This window comes from Molossus molossus, unplaced genomic scaffold (assembly GCF_014108415.1).
Source record: "Molossus molossus isolate mMolMol1 unplaced genomic scaffold, mMolMol1.p scaffold_m16_p_6, whole genome shotgun sequence".
Lineage (NCBI taxonomy): Eukaryota > Metazoa > Chordata > Mammalia > Chiroptera > Molossidae > Molossus > Molossus molossus.
The window spans coordinates 20,407,713-20,426,958 of record NW_023425399.1 but is presented as its reverse complement, the minus strand read 5'-3'; the positions used below and the strand labels follow the sequence as shown (position 1 = coordinate 20,426,958).

Below are 19,246 nucleotides of genomic sequence, written 5' to 3'. Positions count from 1 at the left end.
TCAACTAATGGCTATTAGGATGACTCAGCTTCTGGTCAAAATGGCAGAATAGGTAAATGCGGTATTGCGTCCTCCCACAACCACATCAAAATTACAACTAAACTACAGAACAACCATCATTCAAAACCACCTGAAATCGAGCTGAATGGAAGTCCTACAACTACAAAATTAAACAAGAAGCCACATCAAGACTGCAATCAAGACTCAATTACAACAGAAGAGTGTAAAGTCTACACAAGAGATGCACCTCGAGGGCCCAGCTGGAAGATCAAGGAGGCTGTGCCATGAACCCCACAGATCATCTACTACAATAGGCCATCCTAGGACCCCACAGATCATCTACTACAATAGGCCATCCTAGGAAGCCCAGGACATAGCAACTCTACCTAATACATAGAAATAAACACAGGGAGGCAGCCAAAATGAGGAGACAAAGAAACAGGTCCCAAATGAAAGAAAAGAACAAAACTCCAGAAAAAGATCTAAACGAAATGGAGATAAGCAATCTAACAGATGCAGAGTTCAAAACACTGCTTATAAGGATGCTCAATGAACTTAGTGAGGGCCTCAAGAGCATGAAAAAGGACCAGTCAGCAATGAAAGAGGCACTAATTCTTATATAAAGAATAATTTACAGAGATTCAATAGTAGAGTAGATAAAGCCAAGAAGCAAACCATCGATTTGGAAAATAAGGAAGCAAAAAACACCCAATCAGAACAGAAAAAAAGAAAAAAAGGATCCAAAAAAATGAGGATAGTGTAAGGAGCCACTGGGACAACTTCAAATGTACCAGCATTCACATCTTGGGGGTACCAGCAGGAGAAGAGAGAGAGCAAAAAATTGAAAACCTATTTGAAATAATAATGACAGAAAACTTCCCTAATTTGATGAAAGAAACAGATATAAAAGTCCAGGAAACACAGAGGGTCCCAAATATGATGAACCCCAAGAGGCCCACACCAAGACACATCATCATCAAAATGCAAAAAGTTCAAGACAAAGAGAGAATCTTAAATGCAACAAGAGAAAAGCAGTTAGATACCTACAAGGGAGTTCCCATTAGACTGTCAGCTGATTTCTCAAAAGAAACTTTGCAGGCCAGAAGGGAATGGCAAAAAATATTCAGAGTGATGAAAAGCAAGAACCTACAACCAAGGTTACTCTATCCTGCAAAGCTGTCATTTAGAATCAATGGACATATAGAATTTCCCAGACAAGAAAAAGCTAAAGGAGTGCATCACCACCAAACCATTATTACATGAAATGCTGAAGGGTCTTCTTGAAGAAAAAGAAAATAAAAAAATATGAACAAACAAAATGGCAACAAATACATATCTATCGACAATTGAATCTACAAACAAAATGAAAAAGCAGAACAGAAACATTCTCATAGATATAGAGAACATTTTGTTGGTTGCCATATGGGAGGGGGGTTGGAGGAATGGGTGAAAGAGTGAAGGGATTAAGAAGTACAAATTGGTTGTTAGACTGACCTCAAAGGGAAGGGAGGTGGGGGGTGGGAAGAAACAAACCAAAGAACTTATGTACATACATGAATAACCAATGGGTACAGACAACAGTGTGGGAAAAGGAAGGAGGGGGGTGGGAGTAGGGAGGAGGGGGTCAATAGGGGAAAAATGAGAAACATCTGTAATACATTCAACAATAAAGATAAGTTTTTAAGAAAATGGCTCTTAGTAATAGAGACAACCAGACATATGTGTCTCCTAATTGAATTATACAACACTGCTTAGGAACAATTCTTGCAAAATAAAACACAATTTAAAAATCTGAATCTGATAAAGCCTGTAGAATGAATATATATATATTTGTTTATTTGTTTGTTTATATTTAACAACACCAGGGAAATGAAATAATCAAAACACATAATATGGGAAACTCTAAAAAAACCCAGTTTTTTTAACAAACAAATTGCAATGAAAGCAAGTGAGAATTCAAGAGAAAGAACACACAAGTCACAGACTGGAAGAAAATATTTACAAGACATGTATGATAAAGGACTGTTATCTAAACTATACAAAAATACTTAAAACTCAATAATAAAAAACAAACAATTACAAAATGGGCCAAAGACCTCAATAGACAGCTCACCAAAGAAGATACACAGATGGCAAATAAGTATATGAAAATATTCTCCACATCATATGTCATCAGGGAAATGCAAATTAAAATGAGCCAATTAAACCACAGCACCAAATGCTGACAAGGCTGTGGAGCAACAAGAACTCTCCTTCACTGCTAGAAAAACAAAATGGTACAGCCACATTGAAGACAGTGTGGCAATTTCTTACAAAATTAAATATACTCTTAACATACCATCCAGCAATCACACTCCTTGGTATTTATTCACAGGAGTTGAAAACCTGTACACAGATATTTATAGCAGCTTTATTCAAATTGCCAAAACTTGGAAGCAACCAAGATGTCTTTCAGTGGGTGAATGGTTCAATAAACTGGTACCTCCAGAAAATGTATTAAAAAGAAATTAGTTACCAATCCATGAAAAGACATAGAGGAATCCTGGCTAGTGCAGCTCATTTGGCTGAGCATCATCCAGTGCACCAAAAGTTTGCTGATTCAATTCCCATTCAGGGCATATGCCAGTGTTGCAGGCTCAATCCCCAGTAGAGGGCATACAGGAGGCAGCCAATTGCTGTGTCTCTCTCACATAGATGTTTCTGTCTTTCCTTTTCCCTCTCCCTTTCCCTCTCTCTCTAAAGATCAATAAAAAACATTTTTGTACGAAGACATAGAGGAAAATTTTTTTTAAATTTATTTATTTATTTTTTTGTTACAGATGTTTCTCCTATTTTACCCCATTGGCACCCCCTCCCCACCCCACACCCACCCCGTCCCCAGCTTTGTTGTCCATGTCTATTGGTTATGTATACATGCATGTAAATTCTGTGGTTTATCTCTTCCCACCCACCCCCACCCCCTCTTCTGACAGATGTCAGTCTGTGCCCTACTTCCATGTTTCTGGGTCTACCGTATTCCTCAGACTGTTATGTTCATTATATTCCGTATATAAGTGACATCATGTGGTATTTGTCTTTTTCTGCTTGGCTTATTTCACTTAGGATAATACTTTCTAGGTCCCTCCATGTCATCTCAAAGGATAAGAGATCTTTCTTTCTTACAGCTGCATAGTACTCCATTGTGTATATGTACCACTGCTTTTTTATCCATTCTTCTACTGATGGACACTTGGGCTGTTTCCAGATCTTAGCTATTGTAAATAGTGCTGCTATGAACATGGGGGTACATATATTCTTTCTGATTGGTGTTTCAGGCTTCTTAGAGTATATTCCTAGAAGCGGGTTCACTGGGTCAAATGGAAGTTCAATTTTTAATTTTTTGAGGTAACACCATATTGTTTTCCATAGTGGCTGCACCAGTCTGCATTCCCACCAGCAGTGTATTAGAGTCCCCTTTTCTCCACACCCTCGCCAACACTTCTTGTTTGATGATTTGTTGATGGCGGCCATTCTGACAGGTGTGAGGTGATACCTCATTGTTATTTTAATTTGCATCTCTCTGATGATTAGTGATGTTGAGCATTTCTTCATATGTCTCTTGGCCATTTGTATGTCCTGTTTGGAGAGATGTCTATTCAGCTCCTCTGCCCATTTTTTAATTGGGTTCTTTGTCTTCCTTTTGTTGAGTTGTATGAACACTCTATATATATTGGAAATTAACCCCTTATCATAATATCATTGGCAATTATGCTCTCCCATACAGTGGGTTGCCTTTCCATTTTGATGATTGTTTCTTTTGCTGTGCAGCTTTTTAGTTTGATGTAGTCCCATGTGTTCATTTTTTCCTTTGTTTCTGTTGCCTTAGGTGAAGTATCAATGAAAATTCTGCGTATGATGTCCGAAATTTGTTGCCTACATTTTCTTCTAGAATTTTTATGGATTCACGGGTCACATTTAAGTCTTTTATCCATTTTGAGTTTATTTTTGTGTATGGTGTAAGTTGATGGTCTAGTTTCATTTTTTTGCATGTAGCTGTCCAATTTTCCCAACACCATTTATTAAACAGGCTGTCTTTACTCCACTGTATGCTCTTGCCCCCTTTATCAAATATTAATTGAACATATTGCCTTGGGTCCATTTCTGGGTTTTCAGTTCTGTTCCACTGGTCTATATGCCTGTTCTTGTGCCAGTACCAGGCTGTTTTGATTACAGTCACTTTGTAGTATAACCTGATATCTGGTATTGTGATCCCACCTACTTTGTCCTTCTTTTTCAAAATTGCTGTGGCTATTTGGGAACTTTTTTGGTTGACATAGAGGAAATTTAAATGCATTTTACTAAGTGAAAGAAGCCAATCTGATAGGCTACATACTGTATGATACTCTGGAAAAGGCAAAACTATGGAGATAGTAAAAAGATTATTGATTGCCGAAGATTGAAAGAAGAAGGGATAAATAGGCAGAGCATAGAGGAATTTTAGGGCAGTGAAACCATTTTAAGTCTTTATTTTTTTGTTTAATCCTCACCTGAGGATATTTTCCCATTATCTTCTGATAGAGTGGGGGAGGGGGGAAGGAAGAGAGAAACATCAATGTGAGAGAGACACATCAATTGGTTGCCTCCCACATGACCCCGACCAGGGCCAAGGAAGAACTGCAACCGAGGTTCGTGTCCTTGGTCAAAATTGAACCCATGACTCTTTGGTCCGCGGGCTGACACTCTAACCACTGAGCAAAATCAACCAGGGCTATTTTAAATCTTTTCTTTTTGAAACACATTTCCTTCTCAGTGACCTAGTGTGAGTATAAATAAGGTTGGCCATGAGCTGACTGCCTTTGGAGCTGGGTTTGTTGAAGTTGGGTATTGAGTACATGGGGGTTATTATTCTATTGTCTCTCGTTTATTGTAAATTTTCTATCATTAAAGATTTTAAAACTCACTTCCTCAGAGGCCTTCCCTAACTACCTTATCTAAGGTAGATTACCTCTCCCCATGATGTTCTAGAATAGCATCCTATTTCCTTCCTTCCTTCCTTCCTTCCTTCCTTCCTTCCTTCCTTCCTTCCTTCCTTCCTTCCTTCCTTCCTTCCTCCCTCCCTCTCTCTCTCTCTCTCTCTCCTCACCAGAGGACACTTTTCGATATTTTGTTCAGATAGAGTGGGAGGGAGGGAGAGAGAAACATCGACGTGAAAGGGACACATTGAGTGGTTGCCACCCGCACGACCCAACCAGGGCCGGGGACAAACTGCAACTGAGGTACGTGTCCTTAGTGGGAACCGAACCCAGGTCTCTCCGGGCCGCAGGCTGACACTCTAACCGCTGAGCCAAACCGGCCAGGGCTTCTTTTTTTAAATGTTTGGTTTTTTTTTTTCTTTATTGATTTTAGGGAGAGAGCAAGGAAGAGGGAGAGATAGAGACATCGATGAGAGAGAACATCAACTGGCTGCTTCCTGCATGCCCCCTACTGAGGAGTTGGCCCACAACCTGGGCATGTGCCTTCACTGGGAATCAAATCTGCGACCCCTTGGTGCATGGGTTAATGCTCAACCACTGAGCCACACTGGCCGGGCGCACCCTATTTTCTTCATAGCACTTATCACAAAGGTATTTTATATATTTACTAATTTATTTCTCTTCACTAGAATTTAGTTTCCACGAGAATAAAAACTGTGACTTGTTCGCCACTGAACTGTAGGGCTGGGGCTGGCACACAGGTGCTCATTAAATCTCTGTTGCATGGAAGGACAGATGGATAGATGAGAGGACTAAAGGACAGAAGCACATGAACTAATGAAGAAATACATTTATAACAACACCCTCTTCAAGGATACCAGAAAAGGGGAAACTTGAAAGGAAGGGAGATCCAATTCTCAATCCCTGGGATCTTTGGAGCCAGCAGACTTCAGGTTTAGTTTTTTCCTCAACTGTGTGAGAACAATCAACTAGATTCACAATTGTTTTTAGCCACGAACCCTTTCTTTGAATGAAATCTCCTGAAACAACTCAATATATAAAATAGAAAAACATGATAGTCAAAAGCAGGTTTATTGTTATAGTTTAGTTTCAAAAACAGAACAAGAAAATCATCCAGTGGTTATGAGGAATCCAGGAAAACCTGTCCCAGCAATGCCAACTTCGAGGTAAAGGGCTGACTAGGGCAGCTGAGAAGTGGGATTCTCTGCTTGGCAGGCTTCTTCTCCCTCGCCCTGCTGTGGTTTTCAGGCGAGGAGAATGTTCCTGGCCCTGCTGGGGGTTCCCAAGGCCCTGAGCTAATCGTTTTCTGCACTCTTGACCTGCTCCGTTTGAGAGAATAGAATTCCCTCATCAAGTCTTCCACTTCCCACTGCTCTTCCTTTAGTCTCCGGCAACAGTGCAGGGCAGCGGGGTCGATGGGGTGTGCTTCTGTGTTGAAGATGTAGCCCCCCGCCCCCAGGATGCACTCCCCATAGGGGGTGATCACTGCATCGAAGGTGGAACCATTGTTGTGAATGAAGTTGGTTGGGTCAAACAGAAGGTAGAGGTATTTCACAGTCTCAGCCAGGAAGAAAGACTCCATGCGGTTGTCGAGCTTGTGGTCTCGCAGATCTTTGATCTGCCATGAGGGAGAGAAGAAAGTCAGAAGAGCATCCCAGTGCAGCAGAAAGGGTCAAGGGACCCTGTTAGGAATTCATGGTCTGCCACTAAGCAGCTGAGGGCCTTTGGGCAAATTATCACCACAAATCCAACTGGGCTTCCTGCTTCCATTCTTATCCTAAAGTGTATTTCTATCACAAGTCTTACCTGACATTCTCCACTGAAAACCTCCAGTGGACACCTCATTCATGGAGACTGAAAACCAAAGGCCAGCCCTGGCCAGTGTTGCTCAGTGGTTAGAGAGATGGCCTGTACCCTGAAGGGTTGCGGGTTCGATTCCCAGGCAAGGACATGTACCTGGGTTGCAGGTTCAATCCCTGGCCCCGGTTGGGTGGGTATGACAACAGGTCAATGTGTTGTCCCTCTTACATTGATGTTTCTCTCTCCCAGTCTCTCTCTCTCTCCCTCTCCTCCCTCCCATTCACTCTCTAAAAATCAATGAAAAAAATATCCTCGGGTGAGGATTAAGAGCAAGAACAAAACAAAGGCCAGGGCCTAACAGGTCCTTGGTGATTTGGCCCCTCCCTCCCTGACCTCATCTCTTACTGTCCCTTTCTCTTGCAGGGCCAGCCACAAGGCCTTTCTGTTCCGTGAGCCAGCAAACACACTCCTGCCCAGGTTCTTTCGGCCTGGAGTGCTCGTCCTTCAGACATCCTCACAGCTTGCTCCCTCACTTCCTCCCGGTCTCTGCTCAAATGCTGCCTCTTCACATGGGTCTTCCCTGACCTCCCTACCTGACCCGACAATTCCTATCCTCTTGATCCTACCTTTTTGTGACTATGAACACAGATCTAATCATCCCCTTTAACGGCATTGTACAAATATAACATCATTTACTTAGCTAATCCTCTCTTGACGAGTGTTAGGGTGGCCACCAAGTTTTTGCTATTGTAAACAACTAATTAGGAGTCTTATGAAGAAAAGTTCATACCGAGTGTATGGTTACAGATGAATTAGTTTACTTGCTACAAACATTTATTTTAGCTTCTCAGAGTTAACAATATATTTTTTAAACAAAACGAATTCTCAGTGGACATCTATTTTACACATAAAAAATGTAACTAAAATACAGACTTAATGTAACAAGAATTATTATTCTCTTGTCCTGTCTGACAAAGGCCAAGGAGTCAGATGCTTGTTCACATCACTCACCTTGGAAGACCTCCAAAGGGCTTCATTTCCATGGAAATAAGTTGAGCATTCCTAAAAAGGCCCCGATGGGCTTATCCACTTCGGCTTTTCACACAATATATCATATTGGAAACTAAAACATAGCCATTGCTTTATTTTTCCCCTACGTATATATGTATTTTCTTAAATATATGTGTCTATGTTCTATTTATAGACTATAATCACATAAAATTTTGAAAAAGAGGGATTCTTATTTGTTTGTTTGCTCATTTGTTTGTTTTTTATCCTTAACCCTAAAAACAACAACAAAAACACACCAAAAACCTTTGTAGGCTTTTTGGTGAATTTTCTTCCAAGCTATTTTCTTATACATGTGGTTTTCAAATGTTTTTAATGACTATTCACATCTTGCCTGCTTGGGTCTCAAAGGGTGTGGCATGACTCTCACTCTTAACCCTTTCAAGCCATTCTCCACAAAATAGCCCCAGTGATCTTTCTACAGTAAAATCAGATTATGTCACTGATGTGCTGTAAAGTCTACAGGCTGAGGCAAAACAAGAGCCAAAGTCCTCCCCAAGGCGTACACAAAGCCCTACGTGACCTATGCCCTGCCTACCACTGGGACTTCACCTCCTCCCACTTGCCTCCTTGCTCACTCTACTCCTGCTCCACCAGCCTTCCTTCTGTCTCCCAGATACTTGTTCATGGTTTTCCCTACTAAAGTGGTAGCTCAGGGCTTGGTCTTTCTTCATCACTACCACCCTCTCAGCCTAGCACAGTGCCTGGCCCATGAAAAGACATTCAATATATATCTCTGAGACTAGTAAGGCTGTTTCATTAAGGATCCCCAGGTTTGAATATAAGGCACGGGCCTCTGAATTTCCCTTCTAGAATCTATTTTGTAGGCCTTTTCACAAAGCTCATCCTTGCAAAGTAGCCTATTCCAACAGCTGGAGGATCTCTGATGCAGGGAGAACACCAAGGGCATGGAGTCAAGACCCCGGGAACCAATACTAGCTCCACTTTTACTAACTATGTGAACTTTAGCAAGGCTCTTAGCTCTGTTCCTCAGTCTCCCCATCTATAAAATAAAGGCATTATGTACATCTCTAAGTGCGAATATTCCGGAACTCCCAATGTTCCACCCTTAAAGAGGCTCTTTGGCAGCCGGGGAGACATTTCCCAATTCTTGGAACCATGGAAACACTTACTGTTGCAAATCCACACTCCACCTTGCTGATTTTTTCAATGGACTCCACAGCATCTCTTCCAAGTTCTAAGAGGGTGGGATCACCCGTAGCACGGTAGAGGTACATGGCGCTCTCAATGAGTTCTGCAAAATCCAAAGCAAACCTTCTTCACCCAGTGGCTGATCAGGAAAGGTCTGGGCCCACTTAGGGCAGTGACTCTTCCCCTTCATACTTTGTCTACAGGGCCCACAGTAGGAGGAACATGGGATAACTCACTCAGTGCTGAGTTTCCAGAGCCAAAAGACCCAAAGCCTGAAGCTTACTGAAGACCAGCATTAAAAATGGCCAAGGAAGAAACAGGTAAGCCAGTCTCTGGGACAAAGGACATGTTAGAGGCGGCTGACTCTCTCTCAATATCTGTTTCCTCCTCCTTCCTTAGTAACAGAATCTCTAACTTTTGCCAAGTATATGGTTGCCAAAACTTATGTCAGGGATTAGGGTCCCTGACACAATAGAGAGCCACAGATAAGGCCAGAACATGAGAGAAAGATTTCTATCTTAATCAAGCTACTCCTTTTTTTCCTGTCACTCACAGCCCAAACTAGTCCTAAAACTTAAAAAAAAAAAAAGAGTATGAGCTTGTCATAATAAGGTGATGGGATGGAACCAAACATGGAGACCAACATATTCAAGAGCCAACCTTCAATCTTAACGAAGGTACAGCCATCAGTTCACTGTGCCTAGAACAAGGCGACAGTCTTGCCCTAGTCTGCACACTGGAATTTGATCTGAAGATGAATATTAGCCAACAGGAGTTGGTCCAGATGAGAATATTTATTCTGGAGAAAGAAAAACCCAGGAAAATGTGCTTACTGTTTTCAACTATCTGAAGAACTATTATGGAAATGAAAGATTTGACTTCTAGGGTGGCCCCAGTAGGTGAAATCTACCTCTCAATAGACTGTTCTAGCTCTTCACCTGTCTTTTCTCAGGGAGGAAAGAACTCTCCTCTCCCTGTACCAACCTCTCCTCCTGATTATGCCCTTCCCTGTTTCCTCCTTGATCAGCACTTTCCTCTCTTTTGATTTATTACTGCAAACTCTATTTCTTATTTTCAGAGAAAAGATCTCTATCTCCCCAGTTTTCTCTTCCTTCTCCTCCCTTACCCCAAAGGCCTCTAGACAATTGCTAATCTATTGCTCATATTCTAAGACAGACCAGGACATGTCCACTGGTAGGTGAACACACTGTGTGTTCAAGGAAAGAAAAGAAGCCTCCCTTCTGCTTCTAGCAGCTGGCTGGATCAGTGCTCCTAGGGCCGACCATTGGTTTCCTCTCCCTCACACATGGGCCTACATTTGCTAGTAACTGCTTTAATTTCCTGTATATCCAGCCAACTCTCTAGAAAACGGTGACAGCCAAGGTTTAGATCTGGACTTGGGGTGGGAGGGTAACGGCCCTCTGTGCGTCAACACAGCCGATCAGATTCATGTACCAGAGTGTAGGCATCAGCTAATCTAATTATAGAGCAGTAACTTATCTTCCATTTGCTATTGTTTTGGGGTCGGAAGGGTGAGTGTACTAAGGTATTCCTGGATTCCTAAATGTGGTGCAGTATTTTCCACTGATGCTTTCCTGCCAGCCTACCCTGTGAATGTAACAGGTTGCCTCTGCAAGCAGTGAGCTCCCTGCCACTGGCAGTGACCATATAAAGACTAGATAACCACTTGGCAGGGCTTCCATGAGGGAATTTCAGTTAGAAGTCCTCTCAGTTTTTCTCTAACCCTGAAAAATGCACAAGCCTAAGTCTCACATTTAGCCCCAAACTCTGTCTTCATTTTATCTATTGGTAACCTTGGAAATAATACCTTCTGAGAGTTTTCTTTAAAAAAAAAAAAAAAAAAAGCCATGAGAATAAATACATGAGAAATACCCAGAGAGTGGCCTCTAAGGAGTCAAAAGTGACTAATTTGTTCTTCCCAATGGCTGTTTTACTCCCTCTTCTCCCTCTCCACAACTCCTTCAACAATCACTTGTGTTGGAAGAGGAAGGAAATGGGGCAGAGGAGGGCAGAATGGGCAGACATCACTATAAGGCCTGTCCTACAGCTAAAAGGCATTCAGGTGGGAAGGTGTGAAAAGTCTAAGACAATGGTGACATACCTGTTTTGGGGTGGGGGCTGACTGTGTGTGCTGACTAAGCAAGCTTCCTTCCTCTGTCCCCCTTTCCTTTCCCCTCCTCGTGACGTTTAACTTTCCTACAGTGATTCAGAGGATCAGAGCTGGAAGGAAACTTATGACATTTATCTAGTGAGTAGTCCCTTCTCTGTATCTTGATTTCTGGGCTGTAAGTGAGGTGGGTGAGATCAGATGATTCATTCCTAAAGTCCATTCCAAAGTTCTAACATTTCTTACTATTGAAGCATAATTTACCTGACCCAATGACTTAGGAAGTTTGCCTAAACTTGCCTAAACTTCTGAAATCTTGATGACAGGAACTCCAAAGGCGTCAACTTGGCTTTTTCCATCTTACTCACTTGCTCAAGTTAAAAGAGCATAAGATTTAGTTAGAAGATCTGGGTTCCAGCCCTAGCTCCTATACTTACAGCCTTGGGCAAGCCATTTCAACCCACCAGGCCTCAGTTTCCTAATGTAAAAAGATGAGGTTAAATAATTCCTAGCAGGAAAACCATCCAGAGCCACTGGAAGTATCAAATAGGGTTAAAAAAAAAAAAAAAAAGGGACTTGTGAACACTTGTGAGGCATGGAAACTTCTAAAAACATGAGGATTTGGGGTCCAGAGAACTAAACCTGAGGTCAGAGATGCTGCTTACCAGGCCGAAGTGGGTAACCCTCTCGCTTATCCACTGTATATCCCTGAGGAATGTTGTAGAATTCCGGGAGCCCCCCAAACTGCTTCCACACAGTGTAGTAGTTAAGGAAGGTCTTCATGGCATTGTCAATGTCCCCAATGAGACTCTGTAGGAGAGAACTGGCTGTCAGGCAGGCAGCCACCAGGCATAAAACCCCACAACCTCAGGGAAAAGAAAAGTAAAAGTTTTAGAGCCAAAAAGGCCTGCAATCAAACCCTGGGTGGGCCACTTACTCACTGGACCGACACTTACCTTCTCTGAGCCGCATCTATAAGATATAAAATATGCTGTGAGGGACAGAGGTTGTTTACAAAGTCCCTGGCTGCCGGTACGTGCTCAGTCAATGCTGATCACTATATAATAGTTTTTATATAGGTAAGTCAGCCATCTGGTTCCAAATCTTTTTTTCTTTAATCCTTACCTGAGGATTATTTTTCTATTTATCTTCAGATAAAGTGGGAGGGAGAGAGAGGGAGAGAAAGGGAGAGAAAGGGAGAGAGAAAGAAACATTGATGTGAAAAGAGACATCGACTGGTTGCCTCCTGCATGACCCCGACCAGGGCTGGGATGAACCACAACTAAGGTATGTGCCCTTGGCCAGAATTGAACCCACGACTCATTGGTCCACAGGCCAATGCTCTACCAAACTGGCCAAGGCTGGTTCAAAATCTTAAGAACAAGAAAAAGGTTGCCCTGGCCAGTTTGGCTCAGCAATTAGAGCGTTGGCCCGCGGTTCAGAGAGACCCTGGGTTCGGTTCCCGCTTAGGGCACGTACCTTGGTTGCAGTTTGTCCCTGGCCCCGGTTGGGGTTGTGTGGGAGGCAGCCACTCGATGTGTCCCTTTCAGGTCAATGTTTCTCTCTCTCTCTCCCTCCCACTCTATCTGAACAAAAATGGAAAAATGTCCTCGGGTGAGGATAAAAAAAAAAAGAAAAAGGTTGACTGTACTAAGTCACTCCTACCCTACACCCCAGCATATACTCATTTTAGATTAGTTTGTAAACATAAGCAAATATGTATGAGTACATATATATTATTTCTCCCACATTTAATATAGCTGATTAAATAGACTGTTCTGCAGTTCCCTTTATTCATTTAACAATATATCTTAATTTTTTTGGTTTTTTTTTTTCACTTAAGTACATAAAGAGCTCCCTCCTCTGACTGCATAGAATTCCACTGCTTGGACCATAATTTAATTAGGTCCTTATGAAGAGCCAGTTGGCTTGGTTCTAATCTTTCACTATTTGCTATATCAATGCTACAACAAATAACCTTGTACATATGTCTCCTCAAACATATGCAAAGTGTATCTGTAAAATAAATTTCCAGAATTAGGATCACTGGATCAGAGGATATATGCATTTGTAATTTTACTAGCTGCTGGTAAGTAGCTATTAATATTACTATAAGCTCACAGGGAAACAGCAGACCTTCTTGACATCTCCACTGGATGTCTTAAGGATAGAACTTGACTTTTCCCAAGCAAAATTCTTGGTTCACTCACTTTCCCACAAAGCTGTCTCCCTACTCCTGCCTTCCTTCTAGTAAATGGCACCAGCATCTATCTACTGAGTTACTCCGGTCAGAAACCTGTTGGTTGTCCTTGACATCTTCCTTATCCCACACCCCACACCCATTCCATCAGCAATTCCTGTCAATTCCATCTCCAAAACATCAAGATTTTTCTCTCTTTATCTCTAGAGCCACCACTTGGTTTGGTCACCAGCATCTCATGCTGGGATGACCTCAAAGGCCTCCTTGCTCATCCCCACTTGCCCTCTCCAGCCCACTGTCCCCACGGCAGTCAGAGTAACCATCTTATTACACACACCAGATCTCAGGGCTTCCCACAGCCCAGCACAGAGTTGAGACGACTCACCATGGCCCTCAAGGCCATGCATACTCTGGTCACTGCTGACCTTTCTTCCATTGATGCTTTCCTTCTCTGGACTGTGGCCATACTGCTTTTCTTTGTTTCCGATAAACACCCAACTCTTTCCTGCCTCAGGACCTTCACACGTGATATTTCCTCTCCCTGGAACATTACCTCCCCTCTCCCCCCACTACCCAATTCTTCAAGTATCGGCTTTAATATCATTACATCTGAGAAGCCTTTTTGTCTCAAGTTGGTCCCCATCCAATATTCTATTTTAGTCTCTGTTTCCTTCAATGCAATTTATATTTTTATCTATTTATGTTTTAAGTTTTTCTGTGTCTCATCCCCATAAACTTCATGAGGGCAGCAGGACCCGGAACACAGAAGGCATTCAAATATTTGATGAGTAAGTAAATGAACAAATTTAGCACCTCTAAGGCTTTCTTCATTTATGAAACAACACTTAGCTCAGTATGTTGTGATGATTCTTAGTAAAGCACCTGGCACATAAATCATTTTTTTTCATAAATATTTAATTTATCATGAACTACTTAAAAATTAGAAGCCCCAAAAATCTCATTAAGAAATACATTTCCAATAAAGATGCTTTTAGGTTTTATAATTATTTATCAAAAAATTATAAGCACCCGGCCAGTGTGGCTTAGTGGTTGAGCGTTGACCCATGCACCGGGAGGTCACTGGTTTGATTCCTGGTTGGGGCACATGCCCAGGTTGTGGGCCTGGTCCCCAGTGGGGGGCATGCAGGAGGCAGCCAATCAATGTTCTTTCTCATCAATGTTTCCATTTCTCTCTCTCTCCCTCTTCCTTCCTCTCTCTCTAAAATCAATAAAGAAAACAAAGTGTAAGCTATTAATGTTATTTTAATCATTTATAAATAAACAATAACTAAATCCAGAAGAAAACTAATTGAATACTCAGAACCTATGGTCACAGGAAATTTTAAATATTTTAAAAATGTTTTTATTGATTTTTTTAGAGAAAAAGGAAGGGAGAGAGAGAGAGAGAAACAACAATGTGAGAGAAACATCTTTCGGCTGCTTCCTGTACGTCCCCCACTGGAGATAGAGCCTGCAACCTGGGCATGTGCCCTGACCGGGAATCGAACCTCTCAGTCTGTGGGATGATGCTCAATCTGCTAAGCCACACTGGCCAGGCTTAAATATTTTTAATTTCTATGTACTATATCCAAATTTTGTTATAGAGACATATGATAAGGTATCAATACATTCTTTTCAGCATAAAATATAATAATTAGGATAAAATTCTGTTGAGGGAGTAGAATGGAAATTTGAGTTCAAGGAAAAAAATGAATGATAAGCAAGTATTCAAACACATAAGATTAAAAATACGCCCTGGCCGGTTTGTTTCGGCAGTTAGAACCGAAGGGTCGTGGGATCAATTCCCGGTCAAGGGTATGTACTTGGGTTGTGGGTTCAATCCTCAGTCCCTGTTGGGGTCATGTGGGAGGCAACCAACTGGTGTGTCTCTCTCACATCGATGTTTCTCTTTCTCTCTCCCCCTCCCTTCCTTCCTTCTACTGACTCTAAAAAATAATCAATGGAAAAATATCCTTGGGTGAGGATTAACAAAAAAAAAGCAAAAAGCACTTCAGCTTTTCAAAATTCTTCTAGGGGGGCACTCAAGCAATAAAATTTGAAGATCCTAGGAGACCTGGACCAATATTTAATATTATCAGTAAGTACTTTCTGAGCCCGTTGCCCCATCTGTATAATAACAGGGTTGGCTAAAAGTACATAATGAGGGACTAGTTAAATAAATTACAGTGTATCTATGCAATGGAGTATATGTAGCCATTTTAAAAAGGTAAAACTAGCCCTGGCCATTTTGGTTCAGTGGTTAGAGCATTAGCCTGCGAGCCAGTAAGTCTCAGGTTCGATTCTGGTCAAGGGCACATACCTCAGTTGCAGTTCATCCCTGGCCCTGGTTGCAGTCATGCAGGAGGCAACCAGTCGATGTTCCTCTCTCTCCCTCCCACTCTATCTGAACAAAAATGGAAAAACATCTTCAGCTGAGGATTTAAAAAAAAAAGGTAAAACTAAATATATAGTGTATAAACAAAGAATGATCTCTAAGATATACTCAGTGATAAAAGAATATGTGTATGTTCCTATATATAGAAAGAAAAAAGAAGAATATAAATATTCATATATTTATGTATATGGATTTCTGGAAAGATATACAGAAAACTGAGAGGGTCTGTGGATAGGGGCTAAAGACTTACTTTTCACAGTATTCCCTCTTGTGCTTTTTAAATTTACCATCACATCCATGTTATTACCTTTTATTAAAATTTTAAAAAATCTAATTTATAAAAATATTTTGGTACGCCCAGGGGTCAATTAGATAGGCTCTAAGATCCCTTCCAGCTGCATGTCTCAGAAGGTGTAATGGAAAAACAAAATGATGGTGGACATCACGTCATCTGATTTCACGTCCTTTCTCGGGCCTGCTGTCAACAATGAGGAGATCTGAGAGAAATGTCCAGTGGAGAAACAATTGTTGCCAATGTCTGTTACTGCCCAGGCTGGAAAGACTCTCCACCTATATTAACATTCCATAGCAAATTGGAAGCTAGGTTCCCGACACCTTAAAGCTTGTCTTGGAAAATTCACTGAGACAGAATCTTAAATCTGTCTAATTCACTCTCTCTCCCATCCCCAAGCCATCCCTCCAAAAAAAGTATTCAAGCAACTAAGCTACCTTCTTTTACTTTTTTTTTTTTTTTTATCCTCACCCGAGGATATTTTTCCATTTTTTGTACAGATGGAGTGGGAGGGAGAGAGAGGAAGGGAGAGAGAGAGAGAGAGAAACATCGATGTGAAGGAACACATCGAGTGGCTGCCACCCGCACGACCAACCAGGGCCGGGGACAAACTGCAACCGAAGTACGTGCCCTTAGCGGGAACTGAACCCAGGTCTCTCCGGACCGCAGGCCGACGCTCTAACCGCTGAGCCAAACTGGCCAGGGCTATTTTTTGATTTTTTGTACAGATAGAATGGGAGGGAGAAAGAGGAAGGGAGAGAGAGAGAGAAACATCGATGTGAAGGGACACATCGAGTGGCTGCCACCCGCACGACCAACCAGGGCCGGGGACAAACTGCAACCAAAGTACGTGCCCTTAGCGGGAACCGAACCCGGGTCTCTCCAGACCGCAGGCCGACGCTCTAACCGCTGAGCCAAACTGGCCAGGGCATACTTTTACATCAGAATAGGATTGCTTTGCCAGTTCCATAGAAAAATGACCCCCCCTCTCTGATGGTTCCTACCTGAAGACCAGGCCAGTAGGCCTCCAAAGACTGGAAGACTGGCATCGACACAGTCCCCTTGTACATCTGCACCCACAGGTACCAGTCATCAAAGCGGGTGTAATTCCGAATGGCTTTGTTGTATTCTGCAGTGGAGATGGAATAATGGACAAGTCAGTGATTAGGAAGACAATAGGCAACCCTTGGCAACAGAAGCATGGACTTAAACTTTTGAAGGATCTTATGATGGTCTAGCCTCAAAGCAGACTGGGATGCAATGAGGCAGAGAGGAAGGAGCATGGGCTCTGGAGTCAAACGTTCGGGCTCAAACTCTAGCTCCAGCTTTACCACTTGCTAGCTGTGACCTTCAGCAAGTTTTTCCCTCTTAAACCTCAGGCTCATTATCTGTAAAGTAGGGAGAGTAATTTTATACACCTCATGGGGTTGTTCAGTCATTTACTTACCCGACAATACTCACTAAGCACCTACTACATGCCAGGTACCAAGGGGTGGCTAACAAGACTAAAAAGGTTCTCAGCCTTCAGAAAGCTTACATTCTAGTAAGAACTTGAACGTATACCTCCACCTAAATTGTAAATCCATGAAGGCCAGGACTTTGTTTTGTTGGTTGTAGAATCCCCAACACTAAGGCAGTACATAATAAATATGCACAATATTATCTGAATGAATAAAGCATCAAAAACACATGCAAATAAATAAGACAATCTCAAATAGTGTTGTAAGGAATAAATAAAATTGTCCATGTTCAGTGCCTGGCACGGTGCTCGACACATCAATAGTACTCCGTAAATATTTACTGAACAAACGAATGGTAGCTATAATAATAATTACTAGGTGCTCAACAATTCCCCAATATCATTATTACTAGTATCTAAGGGTCTGGATGGTAAAGCTTTTATCCAACAGACATTAATCTACGACCTACTTCATGCAAAGCATTGTAGGAAATACAAAGATGAAAAAGGCATGGATGTTATAACTGTGGATGACAGGTGATGGCAAGAGAGAGAGGCTGAAGGCCCTAAATTCTGAGGAAGGATTATATTACTTCTTGGCAAGGTGACATTTAAGCTGGGCCTTGAAGGGTAAATAGAATTTGGACACATGATGATAGAAAATAAGGTATTCCAGGCAAAGGAAACACACGTGCAATGGCCAAGAAATAAGAAATCCAGGGCCACACACAGATAATGCAGTATGGTTCAGTTGCTTCTTGCAAGAAGGCAACAAAAAGTGTAGTGAGCATCACATGGGCAGTGTGTGTCCATGGTGGCACTGAATGCACATTCAGGTATTCAGAACTGATTCTCTAGGCACTTGGGGGCAACTGAAAGTTTATAAATAAACCACATATCAACAGGAAAAATCATTAGGAAAACCCCCTTACCCGGCCTTTACCTAGAAACATAGTCATGAGCTTCTTATCCTGAAGCAGGATGGCTCCTTTCACCAGGTACTCGAAGTAGGAGTCCACGCCAGCCCCAATGCCCGCGTCCTGTGCCACCCACTTGCCAGTGAGCACATCAATGTGGTTACCGACCTAGGAAAGAGATGAGTAGTCCCAACAGAGGGCCCAAGATGAAACAAAGATCTCCCTGCACCCCTTACTGCATAGTGAGATGCACAGCAGGCACCACAGTGCTTTTTGGGAGACATGCAGGTTAATGGGGTATAGGCTGGTGGTTGGTGGGTGAGGCTGGATCATGGCCACCTCTCCTGCACAGTGGAGATGCGTGTTGTGCATGTTTATGGGGACTTAATATCCACACTAGGCAAAAAATGAAAAAGAACAATGATTGGGAGTGTTTATGCCATCCAGAGTGAATGTGAGCTGCGAGATAAGAACACGCTGTTCCCACAATCTGTCTCAGATCTCTCAGAACTCTACATGTTATTTCAGTGTCTAAAGACACAAGACATACTTTACGCATTTCCATAAATCAACTCAGGGAGTACAACCAAGAAACTGATGGACTCATTGCATATAAGGAGAGGACTTCATGGATGTTACTGGGTACTTTTTTGTGCCCTTTGACTTGTGAACCATATGACTCGTAAAACCATTTTAAAATAAAATGTAAAATATTTAAATGAAGAGATATGTTGTCCATATCATTTAGACCCTGATGGAAGAAGATAACTTCATCTGTTACTCAATCAAAGAAACTGCTAATTGTTCTATGTTAGTTTGTGTTCCCCGGGGAGCAGACCCTCAGCAAGGAAAACTATGAGTA

General features: G+C 42.0%; 1 protein-coding gene across 2 annotated transcripts in view; it reads right to left on the bottom strand.

The window, feature by feature from the left end:
• Window positions 1-6,024: 6,024 nt before the first annotated feature.
• LOC118619301 (ER degradation-enhancing alpha-mannosidase-like protein 2) overlaps window positions 6,025-19,246 on the bottom strand; it is a 34,857-nt gene continuing 21,635 nt past the window's right edge. For both annotated transcript variants that reach the window (XM_036245986.1, XM_036245987.1), the window contains exons 7-11: window positions 18,411-18,552; window positions 17,013-17,137; window positions 11,787-11,931; window positions 8,975-9,096; window positions 6,025-6,591 (exon numbers count right to left, since the gene is read on the bottom strand). In XM_036245986.1, the coding sequence (XP_036101879.1) occupies window positions 6,094-6,591; window positions 8,975-9,096; window positions 11,787-11,931; window positions 17,013-17,137; window positions 18,411-18,552 (1,032 nt within the window). In that variant the 3' untranslated portion in view covers window positions 6,025-6,093. The remainder of the gene's footprint in view (window positions 6,592-8,974; window positions 9,097-11,786; window positions 11,932-17,012; window positions 17,138-18,410; window positions 18,553-19,246) is intronic.